This window comes from Pelodiscus sinensis, chromosome 6 (assembly GCF_049634645.1).
Source record: "Pelodiscus sinensis isolate JC-2024 chromosome 6, ASM4963464v1, whole genome shotgun sequence".
In the NCBI taxonomy this organism is placed as follows: Eukaryota; Metazoa; Chordata; order Testudines; family Trionychidae; genus Pelodiscus; species Pelodiscus sinensis.
Window position 1 is genome coordinate 74,483,210 of NC_134716.1, and position 17,294 is coordinate 74,500,503.

At 38.5% G+C, this 17,294-nt stretch overlaps 1 protein-coding gene across 1 annotated transcript in view; it reads right to left on the bottom strand.

Moving 5' to 3' along the window:
* ADGRV1 (adhesion G protein-coupled receptor V1) overlaps nucleotides 1–17,294 on the bottom strand; it is a 391,810-nt gene that overhangs the window by 366,453 nt on the left and 8,063 nt on the right. Inside the window, exons 5-9 of the mRNA XM_075932856.1 lie at nucleotides 16,714–16,818; nucleotides 14,259–14,372; nucleotides 10,275–10,840; nucleotides 7,371–7,641; nucleotides 5,942–6,271 (exon numbers count right to left, since the gene is read on the bottom strand). Coding sequence (XP_075788971.1) covers nucleotides 5,942–6,271; nucleotides 7,371–7,641; nucleotides 10,275–10,840; nucleotides 14,259–14,372; nucleotides 16,714–16,818 — 1,386 coding nt within the window. The remainder of the gene's footprint in view (nucleotides 1–5,941; nucleotides 6,272–7,370; nucleotides 7,642–10,274; nucleotides 10,841–14,258; nucleotides 14,373–16,713; nucleotides 16,819–17,294) is intronic.

A 17,294-nucleotide genomic window follows, 5' to 3' on the forward strand; every position in this document is an offset into this window, starting at 1 on the left:
AAAGAGGTGTGGCTAGATCTCAGCTGTCCCTCGGTTACTATAATAGCCTCAGGAGCTGTTGCAGGCTAGAGTACTGTATGTTGATACGAAGGAAAGTCAGTCATGACATTTGCTGAGCAAGGGAGCAAATTTACAGCCATGTGGTAAAGACAAACAGGAACAAAAATTCTATTTCAGACCCGAAATGTAAACTTTCAAAGATCCATTTTTTTAAAAAATGTTAAGCATTCAAATAGTGAACTTAACTGGACATTTGCATATGTAAATACACATACAACAACCGAAATTGTGCAGTAAAATTAATCATCCAATTAAGCCTGCATTTTTATACTCTGAAAGACGAGTGATTTTTGAAAATCATGCCTTTTTTTGGCTTATCTGTTATTATTTTCACCCATTGTCAGTACTCTTCATTAAATAAATTTTCCTTGTGGAATTATCAAGGATAGTTCCAGTGATCATTTGGGGGAGAATACCGACAGGAAATACTGTCAAAAAGGCAGCATTTTCCATTTATTTCTGAAAGAAGTAAAAATGGAGGGCACTATATGTGACCCTTCTTAACTGATGATATAAGTACTGGGATGTGCCAACTCCATGGTAACTAAGCAAACTGATGTAGAAACATCTTGAGCTGTGTCTGCAAAATGATCAGAAAGCAAAAGAGCAACCTCAAACAAAAAAGTGAGGTTCAGAATTAAACATGAAAAAGCAGAGATCCAGACAGTGATGGAGATTTAAAGCATATGCTCTCTTGTATAAGCTTTATCCTTTAGGCCTGTTGAACAACAATAGTGGCTTGTATCAGGGTAGGTTAAGAACACTATCATATCTTGTCTAGCTTAACAGGAAATGTAGGCTATTATCCTAACAATGCCAAGTATAAGAACTTAATTTCTGATTATGTACATTGGCAGAACTGCTGAAATAATTGGAGTCATGCCAATTTCATCAGGAGAGATTTTTGGCCTATAAATATTTTCAAAGTGCTCTATTTATTGAGAAATTTATAGCTAAAAATCTTTCCCTTTTCTACTCACCTTTGTATTCATGTATAATGACCAACAGTCAATGGAACTTCATTTTTGTATTTGGTTTTGAATATGCAAAAATATCTAGTAGCACCCTAGTTATGCGTTAATTCCTAGTTAAAATATAATCAAACTTAGTTTATAAAACATTTATCTTTTTTCCTATTATTTGAATAATATCTATGCAGATTTATTAGTGAGATAACCAGAAATGAATACAGTATTCCAGAGAAGGGTATGTCATTAGCCTGTAACATTTCATAACATTATCTGTATTGTTCAGTTTTCCATGAGACATCATGCCATTTTGTTTTCCATATGTCCCCTAATGCATCCAGTCATATTTATTTTGTTTTAAAATTTCAGACACATGCAAAATATATTAAAACATACCAGTTATCATTAGAGTTGTATAAGAATTCCAATTTCACATTTTAAAAAATCATTCAGATTTGCAAGGAAGAGTCAGAAGCGTGAAATGTCCTACAGAACAGATATTTTTGAAAAAAAATCCATTTGACAAACAGGATTTTTTCCAAAATGTCCAGCAGTGGCTGGCTGCCAGAAAGCCACACTTCAGGGCAGGTTAGGAGCCTGACAGCTCCAGCTCTTCAGCAGGTGACAAGAGGTCTGTGAGGGAAATGGGAAGTGCTAGGTCTCTGGTAATTAGTCAAGAGAGTACAGGGAAGCAAGCTAGCAGAAGACGAGGCAGGGGGTCTGCCCCCGGTCACTGTCAAAAATTTTGACACAAGTCAAAACATTCCTACAGAACATTTCAATTCCATCAACTTAGCCCCCTTTCAATGGAAAGCTGTTCCACTGGAAATTTTTCAATGAGAATTAATTACCACAGTAGTATTAAGTTGTAATTACAGGTACAAAATAGGGACTGTAGGTTTGTTCTTAAGTTGAATCTGTATGTAAGTCGGAACTGGCGTCAGCCGCTGCTGAAACTGATCAGTTTCAACCGCGGCTGAATCTGGACGCCAGTTCTGACTTACATACAGATTCAACTTAAGAAACCCAGGCGTCCCCAAGTCAGCTGCTGCTGAAACTGATCAGCGGCTGATTCCAGGAAGCCTGGGGCAGAGCAACTCTGCCTCGGGCTTCCTGAAGTCAGCCGCTGGCCCGTTTCAGCAGTGGCTGACTTGGGGACACCTGGGGCAGAGCAGCTGGGGTGCTGCTGGGTTGCTCCAGTAGCGAGGCTCCTCGGCGCTACTGGAGCAACCCGGCAGCACCCCAGCTGCTCTGCCCCAGGCGTCCTGATTCAGCCGCTGCTGAAACTGACCAGCAGCGGCTGAATCAGGACGCCTGGGGCAGAGCAGCTGGGGTGCTGCCCGGTTGGTCCGGAGCGGCGCTGTGGGACCAACCCGGCAGCCCCCAGCTGCTCTACCCCAGGGGTAGGCAAGAAAAGCCTGGTCTGCTGGGGGGAGGCACTAGCTGCACCCCCCAGCAGACCAGGGAGACGGGGGTGGCAGGACCACCCAAGTCCTCCACGGCTTTGCTCCGTCTCCCTGGTCTGCTGACCTGGGAGACGCGGAGCAAAGCCGCAGAGCACGCGGGCAGCGGGACAGTCCAGGCGCGCCACGGCTGTCCCACTGCTGGCGTGCTCCAAGGCTGTGCTCCCCATCTCCCTGGTCTGCTGGTCAGACCAGGGAGATGGGGAGTAAGCCGCGGAGCACGCCCGCAGGGGGACAGCCCAAGCGCGCCTGGTCTGCAGGGAGACGGGGAGCAAAGCCCTGGAGCACGCCCGCAGTGGGACAGCCCAGGCGCGCCGCGGCTGTCCCACTGCGGGCGTGCTCTGAGGCTTTGCTCCCCATCTCCCTGGTCTGCTGGTCAGGAGACGGGGAGCAAAGCCTTGGAGCACGCCCGCAGGGGGACAGCTCAAGCGTGCCCAGGCTGTCCCGCTGCGGGTGTGCTCCAAGGCTTTGCTCCCCGTCTCCCTGCAGACCAGGCAGATGGGGAGCAGTTTTTCTCGCCCCGGAGGACGGGGGCGGCGGACCGCGGCGGATCCGCGTAACTCGGGGACTGCCTGTAATTCTGTATTTGCACCTCTACTCTATCCTCATCTCATCAACATTTTTACAGCCTTTATAGCCTTTTACACCACCAATTACTTGTTCCATAGCTAAGAACCTTAGTCAGTATATGACTTTATAATGAAAGTTACCACAACATTCTTCCTTTTCCCACTAGCTGCCTCAAAAAATAGCCATTCACCAAGTCCCACTTAATATTATTTTGTTTTTTTCCAGGAGTTTTTGGGGGAGGCATGGAGGAAGAATGAGTGAGTGGTAAAATATTTACTTTATTTCACATTGCATCTGAATTAGTGTTTGAGTTGTCATGGCTTTTATCATTGGGTGTCGTAAGCATCTGTGCTTGGCTTGACTGAGTCACTCAAAGAATTATTCAATACTTTGGATCCTTTGAATTTGGGAAAGCCCATTAGTCTTCTTTAACATGCCAAAGGTCGTATCTCTGGCTACAGTAGGTTATTTAAATGGGTATGTCACTGAAAAATGTTCAGCTCACTTCTCTAATTCTTCTAGCCATTCTTTAGCTTCATTCAAGCTTCATTTCCTCCTCCTCTTCCCTCTCCCCATTCTCGAGTTACTCCTCTATTGTGTACAGTACAAACTCTGTAATCTTCTCATTCTAACCATGCTCCTTTAGCTTATAGCTCATTCACAACTTGAAGAGATTGTCTTAGTGACAAATAGTGCTGGCTTCAAAATGAGTTTTTAAATAAATTGTGCACTATAGAAGGTCCTTCTTGTTTTATTCATCTAAACACAAAGATCCTTTTGTTTCATAGAAAATGTACAACACTGAAGTCTGGGATCTAAAGTTTGAAAGTGCACATAGGATCAATGACCATGAAAAATTCTACAGTATTTATCTTTTACTAGATTGTTTTTCTACATCCATACTTCTACTGCTTTTCAATGCCTCTTAAAATTTCCTTTGCATTTAAGTTTGGTAGATAAATATGCTTCATCTCTGGAGCATATATGGCAGATGAATCTGTTGTAGGGCTCCAGGAGAGATATCAAAGTTTAAATTGAAAGAATGCCATATGGTCATAATGGCTATCTCCCTTGTTGCAATTAAAATTTTGATGAAAATGCAAAAAGTTTGTCAATATTCCATGGGAAAATTCAAAGTTCTTGGCAAAAATAAAACAAAAACTGAAAAAAGTTGTCCAAAATATGAAAAATGTCAGCCAGAAACTTTCATCTGAAAACTCAGTAGGAACATGGTTGAAACCTAATTTTTTTTTATTTGGAAATGGTTCCAATGTGTCTCATGAGAGTTGCAGTTTAGATGCTTAATGCCCTATTTTTCTTGTATGATCCAGAATCCCTGGCTGGACTACATCTCTCATAATGCACCACGGTCTCCCCTCTTTGTGAGCTACTATGACACATCATGAGCAGTCTGGCTGGGGAACTTGGCCCAGAATGGTCTGGGGCATGAGGCACCCAAACTACAACTCCCATGAGTCACCAAGCCAGCAGTTCTGAATCACACATATTCTGGCATTGCAGATGAAACTTGTTTTCAGGTGTTCTACCAAAAAATAATTTAGATGGAAAAATGTTGTTCTCTATTCAGCAGTGAAAGAAGTTGCCTAATTCCAGAAACAATATTAGAAAGAAGGGAAAATAAAGTGCACAAGAGAACCTGGAAAGAAAACTGAAACTAAAAGGCTAAACTCAGAAGCAAGTCTAACATCATATATGTTTCTTCAGCATAGACTCCCTTAGATTCATATCAATTTATTGACAGTTAACTTACATTCCCTTACTCATTCTCTTTGGATTTGGCTTGTTGTGTTTAATTTAGTCCCAAAGAATATATATTAGTATCAGTCACATGCCAAGTTTATGGAAGAGAAGAGCCTATCTTGAAAAGTAACAAAAGTAGACCACTCCCCAAGTCCAGTGTGCTGGTACAACAGCTTTTCATACTGAAGAATTTTTTTCTCACTGTACCATATATTCCACCTTTCTCTCTATTATATCCTTCTGGGGTTTTTTTTCTTGTTTTATATTACAATATTAGTTACTTCATGCAAGGACTGGCTTCTTTTTCTTTAGTTCATACAGCACTTTGCAAAATTGGCTACTGGCCCTTATGCCCTACCTCAGTACAAATAGTACTTCTTATACCTTCTTCTAGTTCCTCAGAAAATAAGTTATATCAACTTAACCTTCCACACACTTCCTTAGCGCTATCAGTATTCACAAAACAAGAAGTAGGTATCTCTCACACAACCTTACATTACATCAACATGTTTCACTTTGTCTTATGATGTTGACTTAGGGTCTGAGTGATGAGCCAAACTGGTACTCTTGCAAGAGTGTAGAGTAGACAAAGAGCCAGACCTAAGGCCCATTTGAATTGAATGGGCTCTAGATCAGGCCCTTAAAGCAAAAAATGAAAAAGAAGGAACAAATATCATTCTTGTAACACTCATAAAAATGTCACAAAACCTACTCAACTGTATTTTTCACAATAATTACAATGATATAAAAACTTATATATAAGTTACTCATTATATATTTTACTTATCTCTTAAAAAGTATTATTGCCATGGAATGAAGGAAGAACAGTAAAATTCTAAAACAATGAATAATTCCATACTACTGAATTCTACATTTAATGGATTTATTATGCTATAATAGAGGGATTACAGAAAAGACATTTGTGGTAGCAAAATAATTATTTGAGAACATATCTACATGATATGTCTTGAAAAAACATCTTCATACCCGAGAAAAGTTTTCTAGTTACAATACAGTATCAGTAATTCCCAGTGCATACAAAAGTAAGAAGCTACTAAGTAACATTGTACCCTTCTTTATTTTGAAAGCAATTGATAAATATTTTAGCATACAATGTACCTGTATGAGGAAATGGGCACCATTCTGAAGAAATGCATCATTTCTTATTGGTAGATTTAAAATGTCCTGGGATTTCCCTTCTGGAAAGATAAGAATGCCTCTTCCTGAAACATTTAGGATGCCATCTTTTGCATGCTCAAGATCCACAGTTCTAGCAGGAATGTACAGTACAATATAAATCAATTCCACAACTCCAACTGTTCCTCTTTGCCTTGCAAAACTCAAGGACAAAAAACGTCCTGTTGTGTTGCTTACAATCCTTTGATTCTCCAAAGGGTAAAACTCTATTAGACCATAAATATCATCGCTGTCCTGCATGTAGAACAAAAGCTACAAGAACAGAAAAATATCCTTATTAGTAAGTCACCATTAACATACTCCATATTATTCATTGTTCTACCAGTGGTTGCTCTGATTGTTACCACTAGATTTTCCACATCTATTTTTCTGTGAATTTATAGTGTTCATGAAAGGGGCCAGGTTGACACCTCCAAAAATCAAAGTTTCCTTTGTATAGAACATATACAACAGAGGCTGTGTGAACTTTCTCACAGTGCACCATCAGTATGTGTCAAATATGATTCAATGAATCCACCTCTACAGAATAAAGCGCTTAGTTCCCATGCCCATTCTATACTTGGTCTCTCTACTGAAATTAGCAACCAAGATAGCAATTAATTTAAATTGTGGAAAAAAAGGATTGTGCCCTGTAGACAAGGTGTTTAAAGGCACTAGTGTAAGAGCTATATCGAGGCATACTCCCTGGCCAAGGATTCTGCTTTTCCCTCTATGGCCACTGAGGTGTAATTACAAAATCACTGAATATAGTCTCCTGGACTGAATCTCACAGAGATCCTTGAAATGTTCAAGCATCCATTGAATGGTATTGCTTTGTAAGGGATAGAGCTTAAGAGTGAACATAGTCAAGAAGGAGAACATGCCCCAACCTACTAATAGTTTGAATACTATGCCTATCTCCCTATGCTTCCAAAAAAATGTCTCAGGATTACAGCCCAGAATTGCAGTAAACTCCATGCCCCTATATGGAAGAAAAGGGGCCTGGAGACACATATGACCACATGGGGACTTGTGGTGAACTCTTTAACGTTAGTTTCCCCCTCTCCGAGTGGCTTTACATAACCCATCCACTAAGCCACTGTAAAATGCCCCTTCTGTAGCAGGCCTTATACATGCCTCACTGTCATGTAACCATGGGCAGAGATATTGTTTGTACAATGTCCTGTACAATTGAGCCCTGATCTCATTTAGGGTCTCTGGAGGATACTGCAATACAAATAGGCACAAATAATTTTGTTCTGTGGTTTAAGTACAAATCATCAGTCTTTCTAAAGGATCAGCTGTATCTAAACTAGAAAGTATTTTTATTTCCTTCCCCCTTCTCTGAAGGGCCACATAAAAGCAGACTTACCTCAGCTGGTTCACTCACTTCTGCACCGCCCTGTATTGTATCAGCTAGAATTCTAAGGAGATAGGGCTCTGCCTCTTCAGGAAAATCATCATCAATAATGTTCAGAGGAAGAGATGCCAACATCTGCCCTTGAGCAAAATGTAACACCCCTGAGGCAGGAGTGAAGTCTGCAGTCACGGGTGAAGTATCACTGTTATTACGAGTTATAACCCAAGTAACTGAAACATTTCCATGTGTTCCACCATTTCTTACAACTGTGATTCCTTCAAACCTGTGGTTGTGAAAAAAAGTAAACTTATACTGGCTTATCCTAAACATGAGATGTTTTTCTTAGTTATCCATCCTCTAAATGATGTAGGCTTATACATTATTTGTCTTTTTTTTTACAGGCTTGATTCAGATCTCTCTTAACTAGTTTTATATTAATATAAATCCACTGACTTCAGGGAATTAGTCTTGATTTAATTGGTTCATTTGAGATCAGTCAGATCCTAAGATTTAGTCGGATTAACAGTTTTGAAAATGCTATCCTAATTTAGATTTAGACTTTTCTTAAGCACAAAGACTATTTATTGATGAACCATATGTAGTATGGTGATGTACATCATGAACTCACTTTTATTAAATAAGATATTGAGAAACATTTATAAAATATGAGCTTGAGATTGGTTTAGCCTATTAGACTGATTTACTCAAGTGGAAAAGTAATTTTCATCTCTTCTAGCCTTGGGTTTTTGTTTTTATTTATTTTTTTGTCAGTTTACAAGTTATATCAGGCTACAAATATTAGGGATGAATGCATAGTTCATTCAAAATCATCATTGTTCCTTCTATATTAAAACACTACGGCTGTGTCTACACTGGCACATTCTTGCGCGAAAACGGCCGCTCTTACGCAAAAACATGCCACCTGTCTACACTGGCCATGCGTTCTTTTGCAAGTAAACTGACGCTGTACTGTAGAAAACCAGGGTTTCTTGCGCGAGAACTCTGACGCTCCCTCTCAGGAAGAAGCCCTCTTGTGCAAGAGCTCTTCCAGAAGAGGCCAGTGTAAACAGGCAACATGAATTTCTTGCACAAGAAGCCCCTACAGTTAAAATGGCCATCAGAGCTTTCTTGCGCAAGAGAGCATCTACACTGCCATGGATGCTCTTGCGCAAAAGCACATCTCTTGTGCAAAATCACATGCCAGTGTAGAGGTGCTCTTCTGAAAGACTTTTTGCACAAGAACTCTTCCGCAAAAGAGTTCTTGCGCAAGAAGCTGCCAGTGTAGACATAGCCTGCATGATTTACCCAAATTTGCTAGGTCCTTAACGCAATTAACTTTCGGTTTTTGTAAAACAAAACAGTGGGGCTGAGGATGAGGAGTTCAGTATGCAGGCTGTCCCATGGAGAGAGGACTGACTACCCCAGCCCTCTCAGAGCAGCAGCTTGGGACCAGGTGAGAAGCACCTCTCCAAGGCTGCTGCAGCTTTAGTGGGCATAGCCATCTGGGACAGATTCAGGTTCGTCTGTCCCCGGAACTCCTGAGCAAACTGTGCATTTTCCATTAGGTGAACAGCCACCAAGGTTCCCGTCCAAATCCGGTGGGGAGGGAGCTTCAGGTCCCTCTGTTATCCCCAAAAGGCACCTAGGGAGTGAGAGGTTCAGGGCTGGGGCAGTCCCAGGGGAGGGCATGCTCCTGACCATCCCATTTCACCTGTCTGGTGATTCTGCCTCTTTTCTGTATGGTTTTATGTATCCCCATAGAAACTGGGGGGCAGCTACAGTCCCCCCACACCTTCCCTGGAAGAGTGGGAGATGTCCCAGACAGGAAGGCAGAAGAGGCATGTCCTCATCCAATCCCTTTTCACCTGCCTAGTGATTCTGCCTCTTTTCTGTATGGTTTTATGAGAAGCAATTCCATTCTGAGTATATCCTCTATTGCTGACTCAACCAAACCCTTACCTTGGTTTAAGTTATGACAAGGGGCAGCTGTATATGAATTTGGTTGTCCTTGCTCTTACCATTTAGAAGGAGTTCTTGAAAAAACAGATAGACACATAGACAGACTCACCCATGCATAGACAGACAAACTCACTCAAATGTATAGCAGATTAAACCATTACTGTTTCTGGGTCTTGACATACTTATCTTGCTATCAATGGGGTACACTAAGAATTTATAAAGTTATGCTTATTACTATTACATTAACCAAATTTGAAAAAAATCGATCTTTATTTGAGGTAGTTTAAATTAATGTCACCATAAATTATTGTTTTAACTATAGTTCTGTAAATTTAACATGATAAGCAAATGATTGAAACAAATTAATGTAATTACTACATAAATACTGCTCCTGTATGAAGCATCTTATCCCACAAAATATTGCATCCTTGGCTGAATACACTTATTATTCATGTTTTTAAGAAAAAAGTATATAAATTATATCTAGTTCTCTCTGTTTCTCACAAAATCTATATTCATTTAGAGCAGCTAAAAATGCAGGAACAGTTTAATGACTCCATAATTAATATGTGCTAGTTCTAAATCACTACTAAAAATAAAAAGTACTCCCTTTCAGAGAGGTTTTTCTTGAGATTATTAATAATGTGGAATATGGGTGCAACTCTCACTATTTTGGGGGTTAACATAAAGTAATGTTAGGTAATGAATACTGCTACAGAGCCCATGTTTATTTTCTAAACATTTGTACAAAACTTTAATTGGAATGTAAAAAACCCTAACAATGTTATTTCAATGTTAACATTTGAACAATCACACATTTATAAATTATGTATTGTGATTATATAACATTTAAACAATAGCTACATTTTCCCCTTCCCTAAAAAAACCACCCCAAAACCAGCTGTTTCATAAATCCAAAAGATGACACTTAAGCTACAGTTGGAAAATCTATAGTACCTTGAAGCTTGGTCTTCATCAATGATAACCATCTGAGCAAACAATACACTGTTGATTGATAGTACTCCATAGGGTTTGTCATTGGGTTTAATGGTGACATGGATAACAAAAGGGCTTGTTAAAACAGCATCTCCTTGCAGAGTGTCTTTAAGGAGCATAATCTGAAAGGTCTCTGCAATTTCTGGTATGGCATCATCAAAGATTTTAAATTTCATGTCAGACTCATGCACTTGAGACGGGAAAACAATAGTCCTATTTGGCTGCAGATCTAGGAAGTCTAAATTAAGCTGTGCATGTGCTGTGGAATTCCCAGTTATGATGATGTAACGGACAGAAACCTCATATTCATCAGAGCCAATCAATTTTCCACTGTCATCTTTACCACGAACCACTTGAATTGTTAGCACATCAGCTTCCTCTGCCACCACATAAATACTCTGAGTGAATCGCACAGGGCTGTCATTTTTCTTAATAGTAATCTGAACCGTATTTCTTGTTGTGTTAATTTCAGCCCCTCCCTCCACACTTCTCAGATGAACATTAAATATTTCATCATTTTCTGGTATCTGGAAAAATAATATTAACAGTTAAGAATAACTCATGTTTTAAATATATGCAGAGCAGTCTGACTGCCCTTATTTACTCTTCAGCACAAGCAACTTTGCCCAGTCCAACAGATCATTCAATAATACCTTGTGTCTAAACATTTTCACAAAACAGAACTCTGTACTTTAGCAATATAAACACAATAAATAAAACACAAATATATTGAAACCAGAGATGGGTCTGAATCAAAACACTGGATCTCACCAACTCCAGATGCTGAGGAAACAGAAACAATATGGAGGACATGGGCTATCTGCAGCTTGGAGCATTTTACAAACTGCTTCTCTATGAGAAAATCTCTGCTCTCAGTTATCCAGGTTTAAACCTTAGTAACCCTATTATTTCACCAGTGATTTAGACCAGATTGCCTGAAGGAAAAATATCTCTCTGAATGTTGCAAATGGATATGACCAAGTTCAGTCTCTCACTCACCATTCATGTAGGATTACATGAAAGAAATAGAACACATTCTGCTCCTACATGGACCTACAAAATTCCCAGTAAAGTCAATGGGAATGCACTCATGTAGGTGAGGAAAGAATGGTGTTCTCTGTCTGTTCCTTGTTTCTGACTTTAAGAATAAAGTAGTATTTACTTCTGAGGGCAATTCTAGTACAAAATTAATACAGTTATTGAGGATAGCAAATATTGCGTTATAAAGTGGACAAATCCTTTCTAAGCACAATTATTGCTTTGAGCTCTTTAAAAAGGTGCTAATTCCCTGCTGTCCTGTATTTCTTCTCTTTCATATACACTTGCTAATTGGCCACCCTTGGATCCTTTTCTAGGGCTATGGGACTCAGTGTGTAGCTGTCTTTAAAGCCAATGCCAATTTTACAACTTGTTTTGCTTGTGGCACTAAAACTTGATCTGTTGTTGACTGACACAGCCTTTTTCAAACTGGAACCTGAAAAATCTAAGTTATGCTGCTCCTATACAGAGGTACAACAATTATTGTGTCTCACCAACACAGGTATTAGTTTATTCTTTTATGCTTCTTTTTGCCCACTGATGATCATAGTCTCCTGCAAAACCAAGTTCATGAATTTCAAAGACACCCAAAATACATAAGACTGTTTAACTGTAAGTGAGGTTTCTGCAAGTCAGAGCTATTGGGTCAGTTAATTGGATCATCATGACTTCACCAAAGATTTTGACACTAAGTTTTCTCAGTCCTTCCTAGTCTATTATTTTCCCCAGACAAACACCCATCCTATTCAATAAAAAGAGGTATTTTGTCAGCAGAATGAGAAAAAGATACATATTATTGTGTAGTTCTACACTGAAAACTCTTTAGTTTAAAAGTGTCATTGTGGGGCCCTGTCTATGATTTCTCAATTATATCCAAATAAAAGATTATACTTAATTTTCAAATACGAAGCTGTCTTTCCTAAATACCAGCCCTGCACACACAGTGTAGGTTCTGAGAGTACAACTGAGTTCTTTCCATTGTCTGCATCATCACAAGTGAGATTTCTGCAGGCCAAAATAAGCCCTCATTTACATCTGTGCAACCTTATCAGCAACACTTGTGCAGACATAGCTTTCAGTCATAGAGTTCTGAGAATATGGTTCTAAATAATCACATCTTCATTATCTCCACAAGGAGATAATGGTAAGCACAGCACAACAGTTCTAAATTGGTATTATAGAATAAAGAAATGTTAATATTTATCAGGAAGAGATGTTTCTGCATCTCAGATTATACCAGGCTCAAGGAACGGTTCTGATACTATGAATATCATTAGAGGTCAGAGAAATTGGTATTTTTTCAAAAATAATCAAATCTATTTTTGTTTTGTGGGTTTAGAAAGTGAATGTTTTTATTTATTATTTTTTTGTGAATTTATTGAATCTCTCATGTTATTCAGGTTTTATTTTCTCCCCACTTTATCTGCTCTTTTTCAGTCCCTTTCCCACCCATCTTCTGTTTACATTCTCTTGTAATAATAATAAGAAGGCACAGTCTGGACTGTTATAAGTAGGCTTTATTGGAACTAAAACAGACAAAGGAGAGACACGTGCTCCTCACTGTGTATCTGGTGAAACTAACTCTGGACTGCTTCCAACTCTTTCCTCCTAGCCCCAACCCATTCTCTCTAACATGTGCACTGCCCTGAAAGGCATTGGTCATACTCTTATCACCTTTTTTCCCTTCATTTTGCAATTGAAAAGGGAAGGGAAAGGGGAAGGGAAAAAAAGGGGAAGGAAAAAAACGATATATTTTTTGTGGTTTCCATGAAAAAAAATTAAAATGTCAAACAAATGAAAAAATCGTGAACATATCTATTTTAAGAAAAGGCCATTTTGTGAAGAAATCATTTTTAATGGAAAATGTTTTGAACAGTTCTAATATGTAGTGTTCAAGAAATTTAGAATGCTTTTGGCCTCCATTGGTTTTTGGTTTATTATAATAGAGGTGCTATTTGTTCTTAAAATTCTGCTTTATTCTAAAAAGTGCTTGTGTAAAAACTGAATCCTCTTTTTCAAGCTCTCTAGGTCCACTCAAAACAATGTCACCCTATTCTAGAGACAAACTGATTTACCTGCTATTCTAGAGACAAACCGATTACACCCATTAGCTATGTAGACTCAACACAGCTGAAGAGCGTCTGCTGGATTCTATTCCATCTTGTGCATCATAACTGAAGGCAATGAAATTGTACAGGCATCACTGAGGACAAAATTGTAAATAAGGGCTTAATATGATTTGCTATACCTTCATAGTTAATAAAGTAAGAGCCCAAGATGATTGTCCAACTATAGACTGAGTCTGCAAGGGCGCCATTTAGAAAAAATATATTTTTATTTGGAAACAAAGAACATCTGATATGGAAGATTTCACAAATAATTATAGGAGGGACAGATTAACAGATAAGCACTATACTTAAACTTGGGTTCAATCCCTAGCTCAGTCACAAACTTTGTATGTGACCTTGGGCAAGTCACTTCACCTGCCCCATGCTCCATTTTCAAAATGGGGATAATATTTTCCTTTAAAAAAGTTATTTTAATTTGTATTTTAGTGGCATCCAAGTGCTCCAGTCATGGACCAGAACTCCATTGTGCTACTTGCTTCACTAATAGGAAAAAAAAAGACTGTCTCAAACTTCAAAAACATAATCTAAACCTCACAGGAGTGTTGTAAGGATAAAAAGTGCAGATACTATGTTGATGAAGTGCCAGATAAGTGGATAGAAACAACCAATGCAGAACTCTGCAAAGCCAGTATTTACAAAGTCATTTTTGTGAGCAGAACCATAATTAAACCTTAGCTAAGTTGAGCAGTTTTGTGCATTCATTATTCAAAGCCATGATCCACACAACATCACCTTCTGCATATCAAAACCTTCTACAATTAATTCACCTTTTTCCTACCTGGTCATCAAGCACTGTTAAATTATAAATCAGTACTGCTCTCCCAGGAAGAAAGGTAATATTGTCCTTGGATGGGCTCAAGTCTTCTTCAGCTGGGTTTGGGCCACCTTCTACCTGCAAAAAATTTATGTTTGTGATCAACAAATATACAGGACATTTTCAAGGCTTATGTAACTATGGATAAACTGGAATATAAACTAATATAATTGTGTCAGTCTGATATTCAACATAAGCTGTATGAGGTACAAAAAGACACATTGAGTACTCCAATGATCTCCTATTTCACAACTAAAATTATTAGATATAACAGAGGAAAATTTTACTTCACAAGCCCCATTAAAATAGTTGCAGCAAAAGAGCTATTTTGAAAAAATCTGACAATCTAGCTGAATGTCTGATGGGACAAATCAGAGTAATGGAAGAATGGATTGTCAAAAGAATAATTAGAAACAATTTGTTTCAATACAGGCCCATGAGAGCTCTTTAGTGTCCACTGATTCATAACTGGTTCTTTTGAATAGCTGAAAGGATGTGGCTATAATTTATTATGCAAAATTCACTATCTGGAACTAAATTTTGAAAGAGAATTCTAATGGGAATTGCTTTTATGGAAATTTTCTGATTTGTGACATAAGTTATTTATTTGTATTTAGTTATAATGAAGTTACAAATGAAATCTAATCAAACTACAGGCAGCTTTGGGCAGGATGAGAGTTTTTACATGTAATATAACATAGCTGATACTTCAGTAAGTACATCTACTATATGCCGATTGATTCTATACAGGGAAAAAATTATTTGACACTAATATATAAACAAGTCTACAGTAAATTGTATAAAGACTGAGGGTACGTCTACGCTAGCCCCCTAGTTCGAACTAGAGAGGCTAATGAGGGCGACCGAAGTTGCTAATGAAGCGTAGGATTTAAATATCCCACGCTTGATTAGCATAATCCCGGATGGTCGCTATTTTGGAAACTGACTAGCCTGAAGTAACTGCCCACGTCTATATGCAGCAGAGAAGCGGGATTCCAAGATAAACCCCTTAGTTTGAATTAACTGTTAAACCTCATTCCACGAGGGGTTTATCTTGGAATCCCGCTTCTCTGCCGGGTGTAGATGCGGACAGTTACTTCAGGCTAGTCAGTTTCCAAAATAGCGACTGGCCGGGATTATGCTAATCAAGCGTGCGATATTTAAATCCCGCACTTCATTAGCAACTTCGTTCGCCCTCATTAGCATCCCTAGTTCAAACTAGGGGGCTAGTGTAGACATACCCTCATACATTACATTGCACTTATATATTAAAGATATATAAAATTACTCTCAGAGATGTAGCCATGTTACTCTGTAATTTTAAAAACAACACCTTATGCCTGATCTACACTACAAGGGGAGGTTGAAGTAAGATACGCAGATCCAGATACACACATTACATAGCTGGAGTCGACATATCTTACAACGTGTTTCAGTGTCATCCACGCAGTGGGAATACCAGCACTGACAGTGGCATCCTTTGAGTTTGATGTAGCGGGTCTATACCACACCTGCTAAATCGAACCCGGGAAGATCAACCACAGCAGCATCAATCTTCCTTGTAGCTTAGATGTGCTCTTAGGGCGAGTCTACACAGCAGGGTTTAACTCAAAATAAGCTACGCAAATTGAGCTGCATCAATTGCGTAGCTCATTTTGAGTTTTGGTGCTGTATACACGGCACTTATTCTGAAATAGAGCTGATTTCCCTTACTGATTTCCCTTACTCCTCATACAATAAGGGTTACAGAAGTCCTCCAGATAGACAGTATTTCGACATTATTTCAAAATAACTGCCTGCTGTGTAGATGTGGACTAAGTTATTTCAAAATAACACTAGTTATTTTGAAATAATGTTGCTGAGTAGATGTACTCTTTGGGTATGTCTACACTTGCACCCTAGTTCGAACTAGGGATGCAAATGAAGACATTTGAAATAGTCAATGAAGCATGGATTTAAATATCCCATCCTTCATTAGCATGATCTCACTAGCGCGTTACTCCAATCAACAGCTGTTTCGAAAGTGAAAGTGTGCACAAGGGCATGTTAGTTCAAATCAAACCCCTTGGTTCGAACTAACGTTACTCCTCAACTTTTTTCTAAACCTCATAACTGAAATACAAATATTGTATATTTACCAGGTAAATATGATATAAGAAAAGGTAAATATGTTATAAAAAAGGTCTACTGTCCTCTAATGTCTCCCAACAACTGTGCTTCAAATTATAACTGGCTTATCTAATTGCAGTGTTTTTCAAGAGGCAAATAATATGCTCCAATTTTACAGAAAAGATTTAATAAGATTTAGAAAACAGTAATTAGTCTTTTTCCTATGTTCGTACATATAGCAGTACTATGATTCTAACCATCCAGTTCAAGGAAAGTATGCTGAGGTATGAAGTTGTTTCAATGAACTTACCTCAAAAGTCACAGTCACAGTTCCATAGGTTCCCTTCTCTCTAATTAGAGTGAGAGGCACAAATTCATTTCTACCTCTGGGCTCATTCACTGTGATTAAAGCAGACTAATGGAGAAGAGAAGGGAAGGCAATGAGGCATTGATCAAATATCTCAACAGAGAGTGAAGAAAACTGTTACCATAGAAATATCAAACTCCAATAGACAAATTAATCTTATCTGTATACTGGTTCATTGATGGTATTACATTTCTTAGCAACCAATTAGTTCAGCTAATAAAAAAGCTTGAAAGGCTTCAGATGAAAATATTAGCACTGGTCGAGTGCTCTTTTCTCTTTTTTTTATAAACAAACATAGCCACTATATACAAGCTCTTGGTTTGCATCATTAATATTTATAGAAGTTCCTAAGCCAATTAAAAACAGATTTTTCTCCCTTCTAAAATCATTTATCAGATAGATAATTACATTCATTTTAAAATTACAGGCCATAATGTATGTGTCATGATTCTGATTTACATATGTAGTCCAATTCTATTATTTTACAAATACAATTTTTAACGTACCTCAGAAAAGTTTAATTC